At 46.5% G+C, this 24,491-nt stretch overlaps 1 protein-coding gene across 1 annotated transcript in view; it reads left to right on the forward strand.

Moving 5' to 3' along the window:
* Positions 1-4,448: 4,448 nt before the first annotated feature.
* Positions 4,449-24,491, forward strand: part of SNX30 (sorting nexin family member 30) — a 40,903-nt gene continuing 20,860 nt past the window's right edge. The window contains exon 1 of the mRNA XM_083593647.1: positions 4,449-5,077. Coding sequence (XP_083449773.1) covers positions 4,898-5,077 — 180 coding nt within the window. The 5' untranslated portion in view covers positions 4,449-4,897. The remainder of the gene's footprint in view (positions 5,078-24,491) is intronic.

Genomic DNA, 24,491 nt, shown 5'->3' on the forward strand with positions numbered 1-24,491 from the left:
CACAATTGTATCACTGCTGCTGCTGCTGCTACTAGTGCTAGAGTGTGGTCTGAAGGCATGGGAGTCTGGTACTGGCTAGTGCAGGGGTCGGCAAACAAAGGCCTGCGGGCTGGATCAGGCACACCTGGGTCATAAATCCGCCCCGCGCCGCGAAGCTGGAACCTGTCGCGAAGCCAAGACTCCCGGCGATGGCAACAGGAGGGAGAGGCTGAGCGGCGGCAGCTCTGACACTCAATTGCCGCACCTGGTTTACTTCAGCAGCGTTTGATTGGCAGAGATGTCCCCGCGCCGTTCTGAGGTAAACTAGGCGTGGCATCTGATTGGCAGAGCCACCACTGCTCGGCCTCTTCCTCCCATCACAAGGAAGCAAGGCAGCGCCCACCACCGGCTCTGGCTCCTCTCACCTTGCCACCTCTGGAAGTCCGCTTTCCCTTCCCTGCCAGCTTCCACCTGCACCGCCAGGAGACGCTGCGTCTCTGAGCATAACCGTACCCTGCTCTGCCATTGGATGCATGGACACTAAGAGCCTAAGGACGCACATACTCGCAAGTAAGCTGCAATCGTTTCAAGGCCGCTTGTTCAGTGCCTGAAGAACTGCTCAAGCCCACTGAGATGAAATGCGCTATGGATCGTGCCCCGGGGAAGGTAAGCACAGTGGCTGGCCCCCCTCTCCTCTTATTCCAGCTCTGCCCCTTGTGCCACTTTTCCAGTCCCTCACAAGGTCTGAGGGACAGTGGACCAGCCCATGGCTAAAAGAATCAGTGGCGTAGCGTGGGTTGTCAGCACCCGGGGCAAGGCAAGTAATTTGCGCCCCCTAACCTGTGGATTTGCGCCCTCTAACCCGTGGATTTGCGCCCCTAACCCTAACCCCCAGATGTTGCGCCCGGTGCGGCCGGCCCCCCCTGCACCCCCCACGCTACGCCACTGAAAAGAATTCGCTGACCCCTGGGCTAGTGCTTGGAAGGTGATTGTATGGAAACCACATGCGCCGCTTCCTGTTTTGCCACCTGAGGTGAATATGCCACCGCATTGCCTCCCTTACTTGCACTGTGGGGCATGTGAAGCAATGCCAGTGGCTTCCAAAGAGATCTTGTGAGATCTCACCAATGTCTTACAAGATATCTTGTTTTCTGTGAAATCTCATGAGATTTCGGTGAGATCTTGCAAGATTTTGGCAAGCTCTTTGCTCACGGAGGTGCCACCTCTTGGCTTCCTTGCCATCTTGGGTTCCACAGGGGAAGAAAGGCAGGCTGAAAGTGTGTGAAAATATAGACAAATTATTTCCATATATAATTGACAAATTTTCCATAGCGCAAGCCTCATTGCAACCATCCCTCCAATCCATCACTGTTTACTCCTGCTTTATATGTGGATTACTGAGGTGCAAAGAGAAGAACTTGTCCAAGCTGGAGCTACGGCAACAGGGGGACCAGAGTTAAGACAGGTAGCCACCAGAGATCTTCACAGTTGTGGCACTCCAGGTGTAGAACCAGGGTAGCCAGTAGCATAGCGTGGGAAGGGCAAAAGGAGCAGTTGTCCTGGATGCAAAATTGTTAGGGGTGCAAATTTTTAACAACTGGTGCTGCCTCAGTACAGCTGTGCACTTCCATCTCTGGGCTCTTCTCCATATGAACCAGGAAGTGACCTCTCCAGATGACAGAATGACTTCTTTTTTTTTTTATCTCTGTGGCTGTGATTTCCTGGGTGATGCAGATGCCATTAGACAGTTGAATGGGCATGTGTTCTCCATCTGTTCCCCTGTCTCCATGTGGCCCCAGGCTCTGGCAATCCACGCTACGCCACTGAGTCATACAGGCAAAGGACAGAGTTCCCGCACCTTTAAGTGTGGTGTAGCGATTTTAGCCAGGAATTTTGTCATGCAAGCTACACCTGCTGAAATCCCCACTTCTACACAGCTATTAAAAGTGCAGGAGCCCCATATAATGTAGCTCTTTCTGGGCCAAGCCCAAATTCTGCTTTCCCAATGCAAATATAGAAAAGCATAGAATTATTGATGCAGTTATGATGGGTCTGCTTCTGTGGCCATGTCGCTTATCAACTTTGTTTTTTTATAGCACTGGGCTCTTGTGTGGGACCAAGAGGAAGGTCAGGGTGGAGAGAACCTTGACACAATCTGGTGGTCATGGGTGAGTTTTAAAACCAGGACAGAACTTGGTGGGTCAAGAGTGAAGTCATGATGGAACCTGGTAGTCCTGGATAAGGCAAAATAGAAACCTGTTTGGTTACAGGTGAAGAGCCAAGGCAGAATCTCAAATTCACTTGCTTTTCAGACATCCTGCTACTTATCTGATCAAATACAGCAGGAGTGAGGAATCTATAACCCACCCGATGTTGACAGACTCACATCAGCCCCAGGCAGCACAGGCCATGTTGAGGGGCGGTGGGCACTGGAGTCCAACATCTGTGGCCCAAAAGTTATCCAACCTGGAAATACAGCTTAATGGGTACAACCATTAAAATACAAGCTGATTGGCATCCCTATGATGACCTGTAAGGAAAAGTCTCCTGTCTTAAAGTCACCTCAGTCACTTTAGCAAGATGTTATCCTTCCTGTCTGCACATTGCAGAATACATAGCTTATTGTCACTTGGCATTTGGAATCAAGGAACATCTTTTTCTGATGCAGTTAGTGTCAAATGTAAAGATAAAACTGATGTTTATCAGAGACGAGGCCCAGAGAGGACAATTTGAATCAAACGAAAGCCAGAGAAGATTAGCAAGCAGAAAAACAGAGAGAGAGAGGGAGAGAGCACTATGTCAGATATGCTTTATTCACAGGAAGAATAAATCAGAGTTAATGGATCTTGGAGATTTTGCGATGTGCTGTTTGTAAGAAAACTATTATTCCTCCTGTGCTGTTTAAAACACGAGCTATTCCTCGTTTTGATTGATTAAATGTGTGTGTGTGTGTAATACTAATATATCTATTGAAAGCAGTGAAAACAGGTAAGCATGTATATGTCAAATAATATTAAAGCAGCTACTGTGACTGGAGGATGCAGGGGAGATGGCTGAAGCTTTTGTTGCTGCTGGTGGGGCGGGGGGGGCAAACAAATGGACAGTGGTAGCAATGGTGAGGAGGGACGCAAACCTGCTCAGAGATGGGAAGCCGGCTGAAGGCCATCACACCCAAATCCCCATGTCCCCCCCACCCCCAAGGACAAACCCCAAAGATCTTTAGTGGCTTGCAGCTGAACATGCAAAGTGACTTCACTGAAAAAGTGGAAGTGGTCTAAAATGTAGGCACTCCAGGGATGATGTGATGGATACCTGTGATGGTCTATTCCAGGCATGTCCAAAGTTCGTTTTGGGGGCAAAATTTGGCCCCCTGGCTGGTTTTATTTGGCCCCGTGGCAGTTTATTTATTGGTGTCAAATCCTAAAAAGAGCTCAACAAGGTCAATTCCAAAAAAGGTCAACAACTGCCACCCTAGCAACCCTAAAAACCTCAACAGCTTCAATCCTAAAAAATGGTCAGCAACTTCAATGGTTCACTTCATCAAATCTGGCCCTCTTTGAAGTTTGGGCACCCCTGGTATTCACATGTACACACACACACACCATCACTGCATGGGTGCTCTGCATGTCGGAACCAGCACCAAAAGAATGGGGTTGGGGAGGAAGCTAACCGCTCGCCCCCCCATACCAGCAAATTGAATGCACACAACACATTTAAGAACATCTCCTCAGGGAACAGCTCAGTCAGCAGAGCAGGAGGGGGGTGGGGTTGAGCCCCACGTTGAGCAAAACATTCCTGCGTTGCAGGTAGGGTTGCCACCTGTCCTATATTACTCAGGACTGTCCTGTATAATGCAGAATTGTCCTGTATTTCAATGTAAAATGCTACATTCTGTATTGATACAGTTTTGCCCTGCACTTCAGATCTTTTCTCTCTCTCAGCCGAGTTAGGGATCCTCTCCAAATACATGTGTTTGAAAGGGTGTGCGAAAGGTCATATATTTTATCTCCGGGTAGCCAAGCACAGACAGATTTACAAATTCACGTGAACGTGTGTGCATGAGTGACAAATGCCAGATGGCCCATCTTGTTAGGCTGAAATGGATTGTAATGGATTGCTTTGAAATCAGTTCAGCACCGATGGGAAAAAACAACCCCCCCTCGCCCTGTATTTTGCCAGAACAAAGGTGGCAACCCTAGTTGCGGGGGGCGGGGGCGGTCTAGAGGGTCTTTGGGGTCCCTTCCAACCATTCGACGATTCTCAAAACAAAGGGACGGGAACAGCGCAACCTTAACCCCAGTCTACTCAGAATTAAGACCTGTTGAGTGTCCTGGGGTAAGCGGGGCTAGAATCCACCAGCTGCATAACGAGGCAGCCGGTGCTTCTTCCGCCAAAGAGGGATGCGCGCTGGCGGGCGCGAGAGAAATCCATTTCCCAGGGATCATCCGGGAAAGAGAGTGAGAGAGAGGAGAGAGGCGGCCGCCCCACCGAGCAGCAGCGGGCAAGGAGGGAAGCAGGCGCCGCGGCTGCCGCAGGTCCCTCCTCCGCCTATGGCTGCTCTCCTTCTCTCGGCGCGGGGAGGGCGGAGCCTCGGCGCTTAGCCTCTCCGGGGGAAATTGCTCCGAGGAGCCGCGGCCGCTGCTGTTGCTGCTGCTGCAACGTCGAGTCTTTCCGAGGCGCGCGCGCGCTTCCTGCACGGGGCGGGCCGGGGGCGGCTCCGGGCGCGCAAAAGGCGCGGGGCGGAGAAGGCGCGCGGGGCTCTGCCCGTCACGGCCGCTTCCCTCCGCCCCTTTCCCGGCCAGCCCAGGAGCGGAGCGTCCGCGCGGCCTCCGGACGGTCGCTGGCTCGGCGAGGCTTCTTCCTCTTCTCCTCCTCCTCTCGGGCCGGGCTCCGTGGCCCTTGCTGCTCCGCCTCCGCCATGTCCGCAGCCGCGGGCGGCGGCGGCGGCGGGGCGGGCACTCCCAAGGCGCTGCCTTCGTCGGGTCCCAAGTCTCTGCGGGAGATGCCGCACCCGCTGGCCGCCTCCAGCAGCGAAGAGGCGGGCGCCGAGCTGACGCCCAGCCCGGACTTGCAGCTGCCGCGCAGCATCGCCGACAAGGTAGCGGCCGCCGGTGGGGCCTGCGCGGGGCCAGGGCGAGGGCTGGGCTCGGTTCTTCTCCTGGCTTCCGGGCGTGCGTGGTCGATCTGGGTCGTGTGAATGCGTTTCTTTGCCTGGACAGCTGGGTCGCTCAGGGCTGCAAGAGAGTAAGCTGCAGTGTAGGAAACGTGCAAAAAGCAAGGGGGCATGTGTGCAAGAGGGACTTCAGCGTGGGAGCCAACTCTTTGGGGCTGAGGACCCTTCGCCCCCCCCAAATATTTGAGTCCCCCCCCAGTTGATGGGCATTGCCATTCAAATGATGTCCATGCACCACGTCATGTGATCAACGGTGTAAGGCGGGGCTTACCTGAGTCCCCTCAATATTTTATTCAAGTTGGCACCCCTGGACTTCAGCCTTCCACCAAGATCTTGCCCCCTTCGCTAAGTTGGTGAAATGGTGGGAATCTTTTTTTTTAAAGTCCTCTTCCAGTCTTTTTTGTCTGTTGTCCTCTCCTGTTTGTGTTTGTGTGTAAGCAACCCATCTGAGTATATTTTGGCTCCGACACAGCCAAGGCAAGAATGGGAAAACAACAAAGCAACTTCTGTTTTGGGCTCGTAATAAGGACACAGTAATTTGTGATGGTGTGTTGACTCATCCGTGTTGAAAGTGCGTGGAGGACACTTGTGCGGAGGTTGGGTTTGCAGTGCTGTCACAAATGCAGGCTGTGTTGCAAGCGTGGGGCGCAGTGAAGCAATCCCTGGCTCCGTGCCAGGCTCTTTTCCTATCTGCCAGTTTGGTGTGTATTGGTTTGTGCACCTGACCTTGATGACCCGAATGGGTTGGCTTCCTTTTCTGCAGTTGCCTCTGTTCTACCTTTAAGACAAGTCCTCCCTGGGGGAGTCGGCTGTATATTTAAGAACAATCCAACACTACTGCCAGTTAGGTTTGTCCACCAGAAGCCATTACCTGTTGGGAAAGGTTCTCAGAAACTGCATCGCTTACCTCTTCGATTCCCAACTTAGGACAATTAAAGAAGTGCAGAGATGATCAAGGCCTGTATTTGCTGGCACTTTGGGATATTCTTAGCTGACTTTAAATGGCATGTCAATGTCTTGGAAGTTGGTTCTCAGAGCCCCAAATGGTAGATTGACTAAAGAGCTTGGTACAGATGCCCAGGCATTAAGCAAGTTCCTGTCCTCATTTTAGACATAGGTGTCTTCTTGGATGTACGTATAGTGAATACTCAAGACCATGGGTAGACAAACTAAGGCCCAAGGGCTGGATCGGCCCAATCGCCTTCTAAATCCAGCCCACGGACTGTCTGGGAATCAGCGTGTTTTCACATGAGTAGAATGTGTCCTTTTATTTTAAATGGATCTCTGGGTTATTTGTGGGGCCTGCCTGGTGTTTTTACATGAGTAGATGTGTGCTTTTATTTAAAATGCATCTCTGGGTTATTTGTGGGACATCGGAATTCGCTCATCCCCCCCCACAAATATACAGTGGTACCTCGGGTTACATATGCTTCAGGTTACATACGCTTCAGGTTACAGACTCCGTTAACCCAGAAATATTGCTTCAGGTTAATAATAATAATATTATTACATAATATATAATATAATAATATATTCAGGTTAAGAACTTTGCTTCAGGATGAGAACAGAAATTGTGCTCCGGTGGCGTGGCAGCAGCAGGAGGCCCCATTAGCTAAAGTGGTGCTTCAGGTTAAGAACAGTTTCAGGTTAAGTACGGATCTCCGGAACGAATTAAGTACTTAACCTGAGATACCACTGTAGTCCGGCCCCCCACAAGGTGTGAGGGACAGTGGACCGGCCCCCTGCTGAAAAAGTTTGCTGACCCCTGCTCAATACACTATAGTCTGAGGCTCTGACAACATCTTATATCTGGCAAGAGAGAAGATTCTGCCCCAGTTAAGCATAGCTTGAGCTGTGTAAAACTGTATAACTTGAGCTGCAAAATATTGGTGCCTTAAGCAACCAGAGGCACAGCAGTGGTCTGAATTTATTTATTTATTTATAAGTTTATTTACAAGCTTTTTGAGCAACACCCTCCACAGAGCAGCTTACAAATTCCTGGAAGTAAGTCAAGAGCATTGGCCTTGCTCCCTTTCCAAAAGCCACTGCACTTTTCCTCCCCTGTGTTCTGAGTACCTCACTTCAGCTGGGGCTTCCTAGGCTGCTCCTGAGATTCGTAGGGCAGAAGGCAGGGGAAGAGGGACTGTATATGAAGCTGGATCTGGTAACATGCAGAGCCATCACCTTATGAGTTGCAAGTAAGAAGGCAGGCAGGCTCTTCATTTGCCCCTGTACACCAGCCTCCAGTGGTTGCTTGCTTCCTGAGTACCACAGTTGGTTGCTGCGTTGTGTCCCGAGAAGGGATAAGTGGAAGCAGTCCAGCTTCATAGCTTTTTTTCCAGGTGTTGCTGTCAAGAGAGGTCGTGCGTTTGCCTTGAGAAATCTGGCAGGTGCAACAAATGTATTGGTTTTGAGTCCTTTCTCAGGACGCGTCGGAAGGGACTCTGCAAAATACGCTGGAGGAGAGCCACCTTAACTTGTGTGTGTTCCACGCACCAGCCCAAAACTCTGCAGATCTGTTGTGGTTTTAACAGCTGCACACGGGGGCAGTGTAGTAATTAACCACCTTGAGAGTTTTACACAAGCGGCAGTTCCGCATGGTACAACATCATGTAATTGGCTTCCCATGAGGTATCAATCTTGTACCAGGTGTGTGAACAAACAATAGGCCTCCGTTCCTTATACCTGGGCTACATGATGATGGAAGGATTGAGTTACCCTGGGCTGCATTGCTTTGTTGACAGCAAGCCAGTGGATTTCAAGCCACCTACCCTTTTCATCCCTGCCGTCCAAAGGATTCTTGTGTAACAGCTCCGGTCAGGATCTCTGCTTGTTCCTTTTTGGTCATGAAGGGTCAATTTAAGTTCCACAGCCTGCTTTTTTCATAGTGGTGTGGGAGCTGCTGCTGCATGAATTGTCCCATCTGTGCCACTCGGATAACTGCATCAGATAAGTTGCTGATGTGCAAGGAGAGAATTGGCCATAGGTGGGCAAACTAAGGCCCGGGGGCCGAATCTGGCCCGATCGCCTTCTAAATCCGGCCCGCGGACGGTCTGGGAATCGGAGTGTTTTTACATGAGTAGAATGTGCCCTTTTATTTAAAATGCATCTCTGGGTTATTTGTGGGGCCTGCCTGATGTTTTTACATGAGTGGAATGTGTGCTTTTATTTAAAATGCATCTCTGGGTTATTTGTGGGGCATAGGAATTTGTTCATATTTCCCCCAAAAAAATATAGTCCAGCCCCCACAAGGTCTGAGGGACAGTGGACTGGCCCCCTGTTGAAAAAGTTTGCTGACCCCTGGTATTGGCCTTTTCCTGATCTGGAGCTTTCAGTTTTAACCAGCACAGGAAGGTTGCACCAGCAATGTTCAAAACTAGCCAGATGCCAGGCACATTTTGCACCTGGCTATTGGCCACTTGCAACCAAGTGAAGAATCCTGGGTGCCAGGATGGCACCTGATATCTCAACCATCTGGAGGTGCATTCTTGGGGATCATCGGATCTCGGTAGTTTTCACGCGCTAATACTCCATCCTGTAGAATTCTATCAGTTATATTTTACCTGCACAATTCAGAATGGATTTCTGGAACCAAAATGCTATTTCTGTGCAGCCTGAGCAGGAGCAGTCAACATTAAGAAAAAGAGGTCAGAAGAGGCCAATATATAATGTGGACTGTCCCTGGATCAAGTGACTTTTCTTCTTTTAACTTCTCAAAGTTCTCAGCCTAGCTCTGAACTAGCCAGATGTTTAACTGAGAAGCAATCACAATCAGTCCATCATTTTAAAAATAAGACTTTAGAGCTGTCTTGTCCCAAAATGGCAACAATACATTCCATTTTGGTGACTGCAACCTTGGTTTGAGGAGCCATTTGGCACCTAGATTGTATATCTGAGTTCTTGACACTTTACCAGCCCCATACTTTTTTTTATTTTTTTAAAATAATATTTATTAATAGTTTAAAGGGTATAAAAGAAAGAAAAATAATTCAACAATACAATACAATACAATACAAAAACAAAAACACTACATAACACTGACATTAAAAACATTAAATTAACAAAATACAACAAACACAATTTAAAACACATCCATTATTTCAGTATCTTATCTTTCATTCACTTATTTCCACGACTTCCTCACACCTCCCTTTTTGTATTCCACTTCAGTTAACTGTTTCAGCAAATCCTTTCCATCCTCCTCAGTTTTCTGTCCTGTAATTTATCTTAACTTATTTTAACCTTATTTTTTTCTCCCTTTGATACATTAAAAATCCATTTATACTTAATTCCTTATAACCTTTCTCCTAAAGCCATATAACTTCATTCCAACATTTTTCTAGCATTCATTAATTTTACAGTATTTCTGTAAATAATATTTGAATTTTTTCCAATCTTCTTCCACCGACTCTTCTCTCTGGTCTCGGATTCTGCCAGTCATTTCCGCCAGTTCCATATAGTCCATCAACTTCATCTGCCATTCTTCCCGGGTGGGTAAATCTTGTGTCTTCTACCAGCCCCAGACTTATTGGGTCACCTTGTGCTGAGACAAGGGACAACAGGAATGTAGTTTCAGGCAACTGATCTGAGCGAGGGGTTTGGGGTCAAACCTGGCCAGAAGCTGCATCTCCCACCCCCCATGGAGAGGTTATGTAGGAAAATATACTTTGCATGTCCTTAGCAGCCATTAACTCATTCCAGAGCTGAACCTTGATATCAAAATACAGTGGTACCTCTAGTTACGTATTTATTTCATTCCGGAGGTCCGTTCTTAACCTGAAACAGTTCTTAACCTGAAGCACCACTTTAGCTAGTGGGGCCTCCCACTGCTGCCGCACCGCCGGAGCACGATTTCTGTTTTCATCCTGAAGCAAAGTTCTTAACCTGAGGTACTATTTCTGGGTTAGCAGAGTCAGTCTGTAACCTGAAGCGTATGTAACCCAAGGTACCACTGTAGATCTTTATAAAGGCTCCAATTGTGGCTTGAAGTAAACCCTGTTCTCCCCCTATCTTGAAGACACACTGACATCTTGACTGTGTTTGACAACAATTTAGCAGTTTTCGCAAGCATGCTTAATATAGAGAGACAGCAGCTATCCAGTTAGGCCTGCATGTAGAAAGGTCTGTTCAAGCCCTCTTCCCGGGATTTGGACCTGAATGTTGTGCCTCTCTTTCTTGAAATGTGTGGACTGCGGAAATTTCATTGAGATCTGTTCTTATGGCCCATACCTGCTGAGAAGCAGAGTTGGGTAGGGGTTTTTTGTTTGGTCTTCACAATGCATTTTGGAACATGGCACCTTCATTGTTTAGAGGTTGGCATTAGGAGAATCCTTGTGTAGCAGCCAAGCAACGTTCATGTGCTGCCACCCAGTTTCTCTACACTTGGTTGGTATGTGACTGTGAGTGTTCCTTGAAGGCCTTGGTCCTAGATAATCAGCACCAGCTTCGTACTGCTGGGAATCTGGGTGGTGGAAGCTTGATGTTGACCTTGTCTCAGATCTGTTACCATAAATATGCTTTAGCCTGAAGAACGTATCATGTATAGCAGGGTTGGGGAACCTCTTCCAGCCAGGGAGATGAATTCTTCCATGCCCAAGAGGCAAGAAGTGGGTGGAGCAATGGACATAACTCTTATTTTTCTACAGCAGGCTACATTTCAGCTGCTGGTAACTGGGTACATTGACCTTATAATGTCTGCACTTTATCAGCTGTTCTGTCTCCAAGGCCCCATTTAAAGGGCTGGTTTTAACCTTTCAAAGCCCCAAATGTTTGAGACTAGGTTACCTGAAAGTCTGCTGCGTTCCCTATGTACCTATCTGAACCTTAAGGTCCTCTTTAGTGGCCCTATTCGGAGTCCTCACAAGTTAATGAAGTTAATAAAGAGAGGTGGGTGAACCTCCAAGGACAGGGCCTTTTGGGTAGTGGCATCTGTTATGCAACAGGTTTTTCAGAAAGCTTTGCCTGGGTGGTGGTTTGGTGCCAGGGGTGCTTGTTGTTGTTGTTGTTGTTGTTCACCTAGCTGTTTTAAATAAGCTCTGTATTCTGACCCTGTTTTTCTTTTTAAAAATCTGTTTGTAACTTTTGTAACTTGTGATGGTGTTTGCATATAGTCATACCTCATGTTACGTCCGCTTCATGCTACGTTCTTTCAGGTTATGTCCCACGGCGACCCGGAAGTACCAGAAAGGGTTACTTCCGGGTTTCGTCGCTCGCACATGCACAGAAGTGCAAAATGGCTTCACACGCATGCGCAGAAGTGGTGAATTAAAACCCGCGCGTGCGCAGACGCGCTGCTGCGGGTTGCACTCTTTTCATGTTGCGAACGGGCCTCCGGAACGGATCCCGTTCGCAACCAGAGGTACCACTGTATATGTATTTTCTTTAACTGTTTGACATTTTTGTGTCTTTTATTATAATTCATCCAGGGAATTTATGTTATGAGGCTGCATAGAAGGATGTAAAATGGCACATGACATGAAGTGGCTGGTGGGAGTCCTGACGGTTAGGATTGAGCAACCCTGTTGTTTCTGTCTTGGAAACTGCAAATAATATTCATGGGACAATGAAGGCCATTATTAGGCTAGGGTTATCTCTAAGTGTGTTAAAAGTGTAGTTTTCCCCCAAGAGACCTCCTAATAGTCATGATGACCTACAAAACAAAGGTGTCTGGCTTGAAGGAACCCTCAGCCAACCATTTGCTAACTTCTGGTAAAGTCTCTGTCCTGTGGAAGCTGGTAAGGTAAAGGTAAAGGGACCCCTGACCATTAGGTCCAGTTGCGGACGACTCTGGGGTTGCGGCGCTCATCTCGCTTTACTGGCCGAGGGAGCCGGCGTACAGCTTCCGGGTCATGTGGCCAGCATGACTAAGCCGCTTCTAGCGAACCAGAGCAGCACACGGAAACGCCGTTTACCTTCCCGCCAGAGTGGTACCTATTTATCTACTTGCACTTTGACATGCTTTCGAACTGCTAGGTTGGCAGGAGCAGGGACCGAGCAACGGGAGCTCACCCCGTTGCAGGGATTCGAACCTCTGACCTTCTGGTCAGCAAGTCCTAGGCTCTGTGGTTTAACCCACAGCGCCACCCGCGTCCCATGGAAACTGGTAGGGAGGAGCCATTTGTTCTGGAACAACTTGGCGTGTACAAGGGGTACATATACAACAGCACTGAGATACCTGCCATCTCTTGCACATGTCAAGTGTACAGTGTGTGTACATATGCGCCCATCCTTTCAATGGCTGATTTTGAAACAAGTATTTTCTGTTTCAGTCGGTGTAGTACAGTGGCATTCAGCAACTCATGCATGAACTGGGAGGTCCCCCGTTCAAATGCATTTCCATTAAACTTGCAAGCTATTCTTCAGCAAGCTGTTCTGTTGCCCTTCACCCATAATAAGGGCAAAAATACTGGTGCACCTTACTGAATTGTTCCAAGGAGCCATGAGACCGTGTCTGTGAAATGCTCTGAAGTATCTAATGCAGCCGTTTCCAGACTTCAGTGTCTGTATGTTTGCACCACTTGAATTTTGCTGAGAGCCTTGGCGCATCTCTTAATTAGCTTCTTTCTCCAGTGGCGTCATCATCATGAAAACCAGCACAGCATTAGGAAAGTCTTGTACCCCCTAGGACAGAGTGCTGAGAAGGGCTCTCTGAACTGGTGTATAGTAGAGAAAAAATTGTGGACAGTGCCAGCATAATGTGAAAAATCACAAGCCCTCGGTCCTTTGCTAGCCACTCTGTTGGATAAAATTGAACCTTGTCAAAATGGCCTTGAATCTCCATTGGCAAAAAGAATTAAGTGCAGGGCAAAATACTGAAACAAATTATTTTTAACTGATCTGCAGCTTTTCTACAGACCACCCACATGGGAGCTCAATTCCATGAGCCACTTGTTTGAAACCTCTGATCGAAGGCAGTCTGCAAATGCTGAGTTGTACTGGCCCTTCTTTCATCTCTACTCCTAATCATGCGAAAGGGAAGCAAGATTCCACTATCGTGCTAAACAGGCAGCAGTGGGGTTTGCAGAGTGCAGAATGTCTGGGCGCAGCCAGGACCACAGCACCCACTTCCTCTCCATACACTTAGTATAAGCATAAAGGCAACTTGCGAAATGGGCTTGTGTCTTGTGGAGAGCTGCCACTCACAGCCCTAGTATCTGGCTTACCAAGAGACTTGCTGCAGCTAACCACGTGCTCATAAGAACTTGCAGCAACTGCAAGGCGTGATGATGAATGGCAACATCTTTAGGGTTTTTATTTCACCCTTTGCTTTCTAAGTGTACATTCCCTGGCAAAAAACAACAACACACAAAACACCGCATGTAACCTTTCTGGTGAAGGTGTTTGTGGGAGTTTAGTTTCCCTGGACTTGCGTGTCAGCAGTATGTTGTTTATTGAAGAGTTTACTTTTGTAATGTCATGAGGCCTTGTATTTACGTGCTGGCCTGGTAGTCATAGGCTAGGTATAGGTGAAGGGGATGATGGAGGAGGAAGAGGAGTGGAGCAATCTCTCTTCCTCTTCTGCACCCAGCATAGACACTGGGTTATAACAGGCAGGAAGGCCCAGCGGCAATTTTATTCTTGAGTCTCAGTCGCCATACATTACAAGAAGGCTTCTTGAAGCATTCACATTCTGGCAATCCCCAGTCGCAAAGTGTGCCTGGCGCCTGGCTAATTTCCAACACTGGAGCAGTTGAATACAGTTTGGGCTTATTTACAAGTCTGTCCTAAACCGTATAAAATTAATGCCCTTCTTTTACACAGGTATTAAGATGCCCGCAGACTTGACAACCACTTAAATATTGTGATTGCCATATTTCTAATCAAATGCACAAATTAGCTGCACATTTAGCTGAATAAGCACTCTGGCTAATTCTCACCCCCCCTTTTACACAGGCTATCAGTTGTTACTAATGATAACAATATATCATCTAGTAGCAGTCAGTTTCTCTTGGAATGCCAGTTGGCCAATGAGAGGGCAAGTACTGCTGTGCTCAAGACCTGCTTATGGGTTTTCCAAAGGGTATGTGGTTGACCGCTATGAAAACAGAATGCTGGACTAGATGGGTATTTGGTCTGATTCAGCAGGGCTGTTACATTCTTGCAGGCTAGAATTTTGCATGTGAAATTACAATACTACCTATTCCTTCCAAGTTTCTTCTGTGCAGTGGGCATTTTGACAATTGATGATCCAATAGCTATTGCATCAACTTCCAAGGCTCCATACGGTTGTCTGTGATGTGAGAATAGGAGCAGATACGAAGCAGCGACTGGCTTGTGCGTTAGGCAAAGTGATAATTCATGTGCTGTCAAGGTTGGCTGCTTAGCTTTTATCAGGTTGAATTACTTCCCTGTCCCTTTAAAACGTTACAGTAGCTTCCTCCATATTGATATTGGCTAAAGAGGATAAAGTTGATTAACTGCAGATTGTTCTTGGGTGCATTCCAGTGGAAGATCTATAATTTTAAAAGCCGTAGGGATATCTTAAGGGTTTTCCCCTGACTTGTGGAATAAAAGCATTGAAGTGGGCCTGTTAGAAGAAAATGGATCTTTTTATGTAAGTGCAGTGGCACTACATAATTTCATTTTTTTTTAATATTTCAAAACTTGAGGCTACTTTTGAAGAATGGTCTTCTGAGATGCTTCAGAATGGTGGTTGTGTGCATCATAGTCATTACACTGGTTTAGATGAACACCCTAACTGGTCTTGTCTGCTTCAGTCCTGGTGTTAAAACAGGCTTCCTGAACCTTGGCCCTCCAGATGTTTTTGGCCTACAACTCCCATGACCCCTAGCTAGCAGGACCAGTGGTCAGGGGTGATGGGAATTGTAGTCTCAAAACATCTGGAGGGCCAAGGTTGAGGATGCCTGTGTTAAAGAATTAGGAAGGACTTTTGGCTTCCCAAATAGGCGTAAGCTTGAATCTCCATGAGTCTCCAGTTTATTTGCAGTGCAGTGGATGATATTTGGATGTGGTTTGATTTCAGGCTGCAAAACTGTTCCCATTCCATATGGTAATTGATTTATGTATTGGGTGGGTTATTTCCCATATTGGCACCAGGAGCCCTGCTTGGATGGTGGAGAGACAAGCATAGAGAGTACTCACAACATCTGAACTAGTTGCAATCCGTAAACTCTTGTTGCATCATGAGATTCTACAAAAGCCACCAGGCTGCAGAGGTGATTTATGAATGTGGGCTGAACATGAACCTCATGAAGCTTTATGAATGAGTGATGCTATTTTAGCCTAGCCTAATCTTGCGGATATGTTGGAATAAATTAAGAACCGTGTGGCGCATGTTTTCTCCTTAAACTTCTAGGGATATTATGATTGGCAAGTGAAATCTGCTCATCTGAAGCAATTCATTCACTGCCATACAATTTTTTTTAATGACCATTGCCTGTCACAGCTTGTCTCACTTTAACCAAATGGCTAATACAGCTTTGCTTCCCCTCCCACTACTTGGATTTGGGATGGAGTTGGGAGACCATTAGTCCATCATGGGAGAGAGAGATGTGAGGTGCTTTCACTGGACATTTTAAAGTGCAAATTATTGTGTAATAGGCTTAGGAAAATCTTGACGGAGCTTAAATTATGTCGTGGAACCACTTGGCACATTCTTCTGCTTCACTTCATTCATAATGTTTCAATAAAGTCATGCTGGTTTTTACATCCTGTTCCTTAAATAATTCGCTTAGACGTTTCATTGATTGCAGCGGAGCTTGATTTCTAATTGTGTTATTAGAGTTAACAGTTTTCACCCATAACAACAGAATTCAGAATGGTGGAAATGACTGATAAGGGAAGCCAGGACAGAAATGTCTTCACAGATACAAAATCAACTTAAAAATTCACTGTCCCAAGATAAGGTAAAGGACCCCTGGATGTTTAAGTCCAGTCAAAGGCGACTATGGGGTTGAGGCGCTCATCTCGCTTTCAGGTCGAGGGAGCCAGCGTTTGTCCACAGGCAGCTTTCCGGGTCATGTGGCCAGCATGACTAAACCATTTCTGGTGCAACGGAACACCGTGATGGAAAACCAGAGCGCACAGAAATGCCGTTTACCTTCCCACCACAGTGATACCTATTTATCTGCTTGCACTGGCATGCTTTCAAACTGCTAGATTGGCAGGAGCTGGGACAGAGCAACGGGAGCTCACCCCGTCGTGTCCCATGATAACAATGATACTGACTGTGAAATTGGACAACTTTTTAAAAAGTAGAGTAATTCATGACATGGAGCCTATTTGTTCAGAGTTAGTTCACATCTTAAGCTCAAATGCTGTGGACAAACAGGGAAGGTTGCTGCTTTTATAATCTGGGAGATTTCCGGGGAAAATCCGCATAATAAGAATAACTTTACTTAAGCCTGTTGCAGTCTTACTGTTCTTGGGGGCAAAATAAACCAACACTCTTAGTAGAGATATCTCATGCTTGAAAGGGATTTCCCAAGATGGTGCACATATTCAGATTCCCGGAGGCTAACTGCTGATGTCACCCATAGGGCAAAACAGTCCATTGGAACTTTCCCTCCCCCATGGTAGACTCATAGAGTTGGAAGGGACCTTGAGGGTCATCTAGTCCAACCCCCCTGGCATTGCAGGAATCTTTCACCCAACGTGGGGCTCAATCCCACAATCCTGAGATTAAGAGTCTCATGCCCTATTGACTGAGCCAACTTAGAAAGAGGAGTGGCTTCTCATTTTCTGTTGCACTTTTTTAAAGAAGATGGCAGGGAGGTACTGCTAGTGTTTCATGCATAAACCCCTGCTGAGGTCCAGCGCTGAGGGCCTTCTGACGATTCCCTCATTGCGAGATGTGAGGGAGCCAGGCGAGGGCTTTCTCAGTAGTGGTGCCTGCCCTGTGGAACGCCCTCCCATCAGATGTCAAGGAAATAAACAACTACAGTCATACCTCGGGTTACGGACGCTTCAGGTTGCATGTTTTCAGGATACGGATGTGCCGAATCCTGGAAGTACCGGAACGGGTTACTTCCGGGTTTCGGTGCATGTGCAGAAGCACTAAATTGTGATTTGCGCATGAGCAGAAGCGCCGAATCGCAACCTGCGCATGCACAGATGTGACGCTGCGGGTTGTGAATGTGCCTCCCACACAGATTATGTTCACAACTTGAGCATCCACTGTATCTGACTTTTAGAAGACACCTGAAGGCAGTCCTGTTTAGGGAAGTTTTTAATGTCTGATATTTTATTGCATTATCATTATCATTAATTCTGTTGGGAACCGCCTAGAGTGGCTGAGGAAACCCAGCCAGATGGACGGGGTATAAATAATAAATTATTATGGTTTATTTTGGGCTCCTCAGTGCTGGGGAGCAGCAGGCAGGTGGATGGATGGCAGTCCTGCCTGAGGAGGAATCCAGCTGATAAAATAATATCTGTCACCCAGGCCATCATTTTTAAAAGTAGCAGCTATCAACACAAGGTTTAAGTGGTAGAATAGAAATGGGTGCAGTGAAGAGAATCTCGCACATTTGTGACTGATGTTCTTCTTTGCCACTTAAATCCAAAGCAATGCGCCAGGTGGCATGATGGCAGCCTCTGCCTGGTATTTAATGAGTGTCAAGTCTGCCTGTGTCATTGAAGGATTGTATGTGACGGATGCAAACGTTTTAGCACTGCGGCAGAATCCTCTTTCTATTAATAAAAGGATTTCAGGGTAACACTGCAATCCCTCTCGCCCCCTGTGCTTGTTTTGGAGAAATGGGCTTTTTCTTCTTCTTCTCAGCAAATCTGCTAACCTCTGGGATAACTTACGTAATGTGGGCAGTCGAGGGCTGACAAATCCTACGCATGAGCCAGAAAAGGCAGGGGTGGTAGTACTCGAATAAGGGAGCATATGAGCTACATGTGATGTAAAAAGGGTTATTCAAACTTGCAATTAATATAGGAGCCGAGGGAAGAAGCTGAACATCAGTTCCGTAGTTTGTGGTACCAAATTATTTTTGATGCATGCAGCACCGAGGCAAGGCAACAATTTGTGATCTTTTGGAACTGTTTATGTTTGTGTTGCTATATTTCAAACATTGAAAATCCAGACAGAAAAGTTGTTGAGCTTATTTTGGCAAAGCTCCTGAGCAGGAGCCAGCAAACTTTTTCAGCAGGAGGCCAGGACCTTTTGGGGGGCCGGACTATATTTTGATTTATTTTTTTAAAACGAATGAATTCCTATGCCCCACAAATAACCCAGAGATGCACTTTAAATAAAAGGGCACATTCTACTCATGTAAAAACACGCTGATTTCCGGACCGTCTGCAGGCCGGATTTAGAAGGCGATTGGGCCGGATCCGGCCCCCAGGCCTTAGTTTGCCTACCCATGTTCTTGAGCAACATTGCAAAAAAGAGAGAGGGATGTTTTTGAGCTATTTCTAAGGGAAGTCAGCACTGCTGACACAGGCTGGCATATGACTGGGTTTTCCCAGACTCCAGTATTCCAGATATGTCCAGGAAATTCTGGACGTAGGGCGACCCTGTGCCTATATTAGATGTAAAACTAGTGAATCTGTCTCCTATTGGCCTGGTGCAAACTAAGGTGCTATTTGCGTGCAATGCTAACCCATGATTTAGTAGTACATAAAAGAATTCTCAGTGAGCCGGAACATAGCATTGGGCTTGCATGCTGCTCCCCTGCTTTGTGTGTGCCTGCCCAGGAGCAGGACATTACCAGAGTTTAGTTCTACTTTCTAAAGAATCCTGGTGTCCTAATAATTAACAGCACCCTTAACAAACCACAGTTCCCAAGTTTTTGAGAGGGAAGTCATGACTGTTAAAGTGGTATAAAGATAAAGGGACCCCTGACCATTAGGTCCAGTCGTGGATGACTCTGGGGTTGCGGTGCTCATCTCGCTTTACTGGCTGAGGTTGCTGGCGTACAGGGTCATGTGGCCAGCATGACTAAGCCACTTCTGGCGAACCAGAGCAGCGCATGGAAACGCTGTTTACCTTCCTGCCAGAGCGGTACCTATTTATCTACTTGCACTTTCACGTGCTTTCGAACTGCTAGGTTGGCAGGAGCTGGGACCGAGCAACGGGCGCTCACCCCGTCGTGGGGATTCGAACTGCCAACCTTCTGATCGGCAAGTCCTAGGCTCTGTGGTTTAACCCACAGCACCACCTGCTTCCCTATAGGAGTTCTTTAAATGCAGGGCTTTTTCTCAGCTGGAACTGAGTTCCTGCATCACTCAGTTGGGTTCCATTGCCATTATAAGAGAACAAGGGAGTGCGTTCATGGTGCGTTCTGGCACCTCTTTTTCTAGAAAAATAGCACTGTTTAAATGTATGGTGTTGATGTGACCACAGTGAGAAATTGGGGTAAGTTTTGTTGTTTAAAACTTAATAGAAGATGCTCTCTTATGAAACAGTTATTTCTGTGCTTGGAGTTATGTTAAATACATTGCACTTAGCATATGACAAATAGCCTTTCCGCTCCTTCTGAACTTGCAGTGTTGCTTTCTGTGGGTTATAGGTAGCTAGAGAGTTTGAAGTAGAGGATTTCTCATCCTGCTGGTTATCTCCCACATCTACTCTTCCATAATGGTTGCGAGGAAGGAGGGAAGATTAGCTGCTAAGAGACACAGAGTGCATATTGGGGCTAAGCAGATGCAAAAAATCCAGCTGGCATTTCTTTCTTCAAATGTCTCGAATAGGGAGATTTGTATGCTTTTTCATCTGCCAAATAAAAAAAGACAATTGTGTAACTAAGTTTGGGATATTCTAATCAACTCAGAAAAGTCCAGGGCATGTGCTGGGGTTTTATTTTTATATATGCACTTCTCAAAAGAAGGTGTTGGCTGGTGTTGGGAGGATTTTCTAGATTAGCAGAGGCACTCAACATTCCAAAGGCCCAGATAAGGATTCTGAAATGCAAGCAGAAGCTGGCACAAAATGTTGCAGTGCGGAGCGTTCCTAGAATCATAGAGTTGGAAGGGCCCAGAAGGGTCATCTAGAGCAGTGTTTCCCAACCTTGGATCTTCAGCTGTTTTTGGACTACAACTCCCATCATCCCTAGCTAGCAAGACTGGTGGTCAGGAAGGCTGGGAATTGTAGTACGAAAACAGCTGGAGACCCAGGGTTGGTAAACAATGATCTAGAGCAGGCATGGCCCAACTTGGCCCTCCATATGTTTTGTGACTACAGCTTCCATCATCCCTAGCTAACAGGACCAGTGGTCAGGGATGATGGGAATTGTAGTCCCAAAAATATCTGGAGGGCCAAGTTTGGCCATGCCTGATCTAGAGCAAAAGCCTCCTAGAGGAAAAATCTCTTCGAGAGCTTAGTTTAGTCAGAATCAAGTATACACTTCCAGAGTTAATGTGAAATACATTACTTCTGATAAATGAGGCTGCTAGAGGGCTGTGAAAATTTGTGTCCCAGGCTTTTTAGACTCGTCTACCCATGTACTATGGGACGCGGGTGGCGCTGTGGTCTAAACCACTGAGCCTCTTGGGCTTGCCGATCAGGAGGTTGGCAGTTCAAATCCCCGTGACGGGGTGAGCTCCCGTTGCTCTGTCCCAGCTCCTGCCAACCTAGAAGTTCAAAAGCATGCCAGTGCAAGTAGATAAATAGGTACTGCTCCGGCGGGAAGGTAAACAGCGTTTCTGTGCGCTGCTCTGGTTTTGCCAGAAGCGGCTTAGTCATGCTGGCCACATGACCCATAAAAACTGTCTGTGGACAAAAGCCGGCTCTCTTCGCCTGTAAAGCAAGATGAGTGCCGCAACCCCAGAGTCATTCGCGACTGGACTTAACTGTCAGGGGTCCTTTACCTTTACCCATGTACTATCTGAATCCAGAGGGGCACGTTGGTTTCCAGATGTGAACTTTTTCCCCAGCTCTCCTATCCCAGTATGGAAAGCTTTTATAAATGAAGAGTGCTTGCAGTTTTTCTTTTCTTTTCAGGCTGCTGGCAGGCCATACATGATTTGATTGTGCGGGAAGGTGGAATAGTTTGAGGGGTTTTTTAAAGCAACCCAACAATGAATACTTTATGGACTAGAAACCTTTTGGCCTTATTTGCCTAGCTGTACTAAAAATGAAGCTTGTTTACTCTTAAGAATTAATAGCACATGTATACATCACAGCGGGTGGCGCTGTGGGTAAAACCTCAGTGCCTAGGACTTGCCGATCGTATGGTCGGCAGTTCGAATCCCCGCGGCGGGGTGAGCTCCCGTCGTTCGGTCCCAGCTCCTGCCCACCTAGCAGTTCGAAAGCACCCTCAAGTGCAAGTAGATAAATAGGTACCGCTTACTAGCGGGAAGGTAAACGGCGTTTCCGTGTGCTGTGCTGGTGCAGGCTCGCCAGAGCAGCTTCGTCACGCTGGCCACGTGACCTGGAAGTGTCCTCGGACAGTGCTGGCCCCCGACCTCTTAAGCGAGATGGGCCCGCAACCCCAGAGTTGGTCACGACTGGCCCATACGGGCAGGGGTACCTTTACCTTTACCTTTACCTTTATATCACAGCAGCACATCTGCATCATTCATAAATTCTCAGATGAGCTGGCATTTATAGAAGAGAAATACAGGGAAATAAAAGTCAGAAAAGACCAGTTGAACTCCTTCCCATTCCTGTTGCCACAACACTCCATGTTCTGATAACAAATACTTTCATGCATCTCTATCTTGTCTCGTTTTCTGTAAACAACTTGTGTTTTTTCAGATAATTCTAGCTTTTGCAAGAGCCAGGAAAAAAATCTAGGTATGTGTTTTGAGACATGAAGAATAATCCTTTTGTACTCCCCATGCAGTTCTATGTAGTTATGCCATTTATTACAGTCATACCTCGGGTTACAGACGCTTCAGGTTGCGCACCGTGCTGAACCCAGAAGTATCAGAACGAGTTACTTCCGGGTTTCGGCGCTCGCGCATGTGGAGGAACACTGAATCGCAACCTGAGCATGCGCAGACGCGGCGCTGCGGGTTGCGAATGCTGCGGGTTGCGAACGTGCCTCCTACATGGATCACGTTCGCAACCCAAGCATGCACTGTACTTAGAAAACACCCAAATTCTACAAGCAGGTCCAATAATTCATTAATATTAAAGAAAAAACACCACCTTCAGTTGACTGCTAAGAAGTGTTGGGTCAAATCTGAATCACGCATGTTTGTCCAAAATGGGGTGGTAATGTTACCCTCTTACTAAATTAATATAGAGAGCACTGCGACTCCAATAGCAGACCAAGTATGGCTTTCTCCTACTTTGGGGGGGAAGGTGCAGCCCCCCCCAAGTAACTGGTACTGAAATAAACTACGAACAGTGCAATTCAATGCAAGATGCATAATTCTATAACTCACCTTCACTTGATGAAATATAGCCATTTTAAATGTCAGTTGTGCATTTTGATTCAGCAAGTTTTAAAATTAGAATTCAAAATTTGCAGGACTTTAAGTTCACAAATGGAAAAGTTTGAATGACATGGTAGCTTCTGATCAAGTGTTTCCTGTAGTTCAGGGCATTTATTTTGTGGAAAACCAAGCACGAGGGTAGTTTGTGGCAGAGAAAAACTGCACACTCATTAATAGGGATTGCATGAACACAGCCTATAAATACATGAGTGATAAGCATCTGCTGTCCTCAGAGTTTATCTTGTGGTTTATTGTTTAGCAAAGACCATCTTTTTGTGTGTGTGTGTGTGTGTTCCAAGAATACATAACTTGGTGAGGCTTTTTTCTCTCGTCCTCATTTGAACCTTGGGTAGCTTAATTTAAATAACAACTGGCTTCAGAATCTTTCTTGTTTTTTTTGCTGTAAACATACTGCAAATCGCGAGCAGGATTTGAAATAGGAGCAACGGTAGAAGGTTATATATGAAACAGAAGAATGTGTCTTTGGAGAAATGTTTATTAGAATGCAGCGTGTAAATGGGATGGGATTAAGAACATCTCGGAGGGAAAGGCAGGAAGCCAAAAGTTTAAAGGGACATGTATACCAAATTTGGAATCTGGAATATATATGTCAAGATTTTAAAGTTTAATAAAAAATTGACTACTGAGTACTGGGTCTTCAGCTTGTTTACTCAGAAGGCCTGTGCTCAAAGGGGCTTACTCTCTCGTAAGTGTGTTTTGCTCTGGAGCTGTTGTGTCTCAAAGAACTTGTGCTTCTGAACTTCTATAACATAAAGGTTTTGCTGTGGGGTGGAACCTGGGAGTTCCTGTCGCAGAAGAGTGAATTGCAGAAACTTTTGTGGGTGATACTGATAAAGATGCCAAAGATGTCGAGGTTCACAACTTAACTTGTACACAAGTAGGTAGCACAGAGGAGAGACACCATGATTTAGCATCTTGCAATGAACCTGCAGGAGGGGTAGTTATCTTGGTACCCTCCAGATCAGGGCCGGATTTAGGTTTGATGAGACCCTAAGCTACTGAAGCCCTTTATATGTCCAGCTGTCCTTTGTCAACAACAAATTGCCACTTTTTGTGTGTGTGTTGAATATATGCTATATGGAAATTTATGGACCTAATAGGTATCTAAAGCCATTTGCCCATGTTGCCATGCAACCAGTCCATGCAGAATGTTGGCACCCTATATATAGAAATGAGCAAACCAGTGATATTTTAGGGAGCAGGCTAGCAGGCGGGGCCCATTACTTACATCATAGGAGCCCACACAACACAAAACACTGTTGCTGTATGTAGGTTTTATTTTATTTGTTTTTTATCTTACATTTTGGAAATGTACATCCTCTTGTTTTTTTGCTTTAATTTTTTTGGGGGGGGGCCCAAGAGAGTGGGGCCCTAAGCTATAGCTTGTTTAGCTTATATGTAAATCCAGCACTGCTCCAGATGTTTCTGGACTACAACTCCCTTCATGCCCCACCCCATTTGCCATGGTGATTGAGACTGATGGGAGTCGGAGTTCAGCAACATATGGTGGGCACGATATTGGCTGCCTTTGCTCTTCAGCATGAAAGATCTGACACACACACTCAGAGTACTTCAGAGAGGGTGCTGCTTGCATTCGTGGCTATAAAATGCGTTTTTGGATGTGTCCAGGGAATACTGAAGTGCTTTCTCAAAAATGCTGGCTTCAATTCAGCAAACAGAGCTCGAAAGACTTAATGCTAGGCTTGTGGAATTTAAGAATGGGCGGCAGCAAATACTACAGCAGGACTTGGTGAAATATACTGCATTCTGAAAATCCAGATACTTTTCCCAGCTATGGTGGAAGGCCATAAAAAAGGGGCTGCAAGAACTGAGTACCTAAAAAACCTGGGTTTTGTTTTTGTGAACTTCTGTACAGTCATACCTCGGGTTGAAGTAGCTTCGGGATAAGTATTTTCGGGTTGCACGCTGCGGCGACCCGGAAGTAACGGAGCTCGCTACTTCTGGG

Source organism: Podarcis filfolensis (assembly GCF_964270895.1).
Source record: "Podarcis filfolensis genome assembly, chromosome: 17".
NCBI classification, from domain to species: Eukaryota; Metazoa; Chordata; class Lepidosauria; order Squamata; family Lacertidae; genus Podarcis; species Podarcis filfolensis.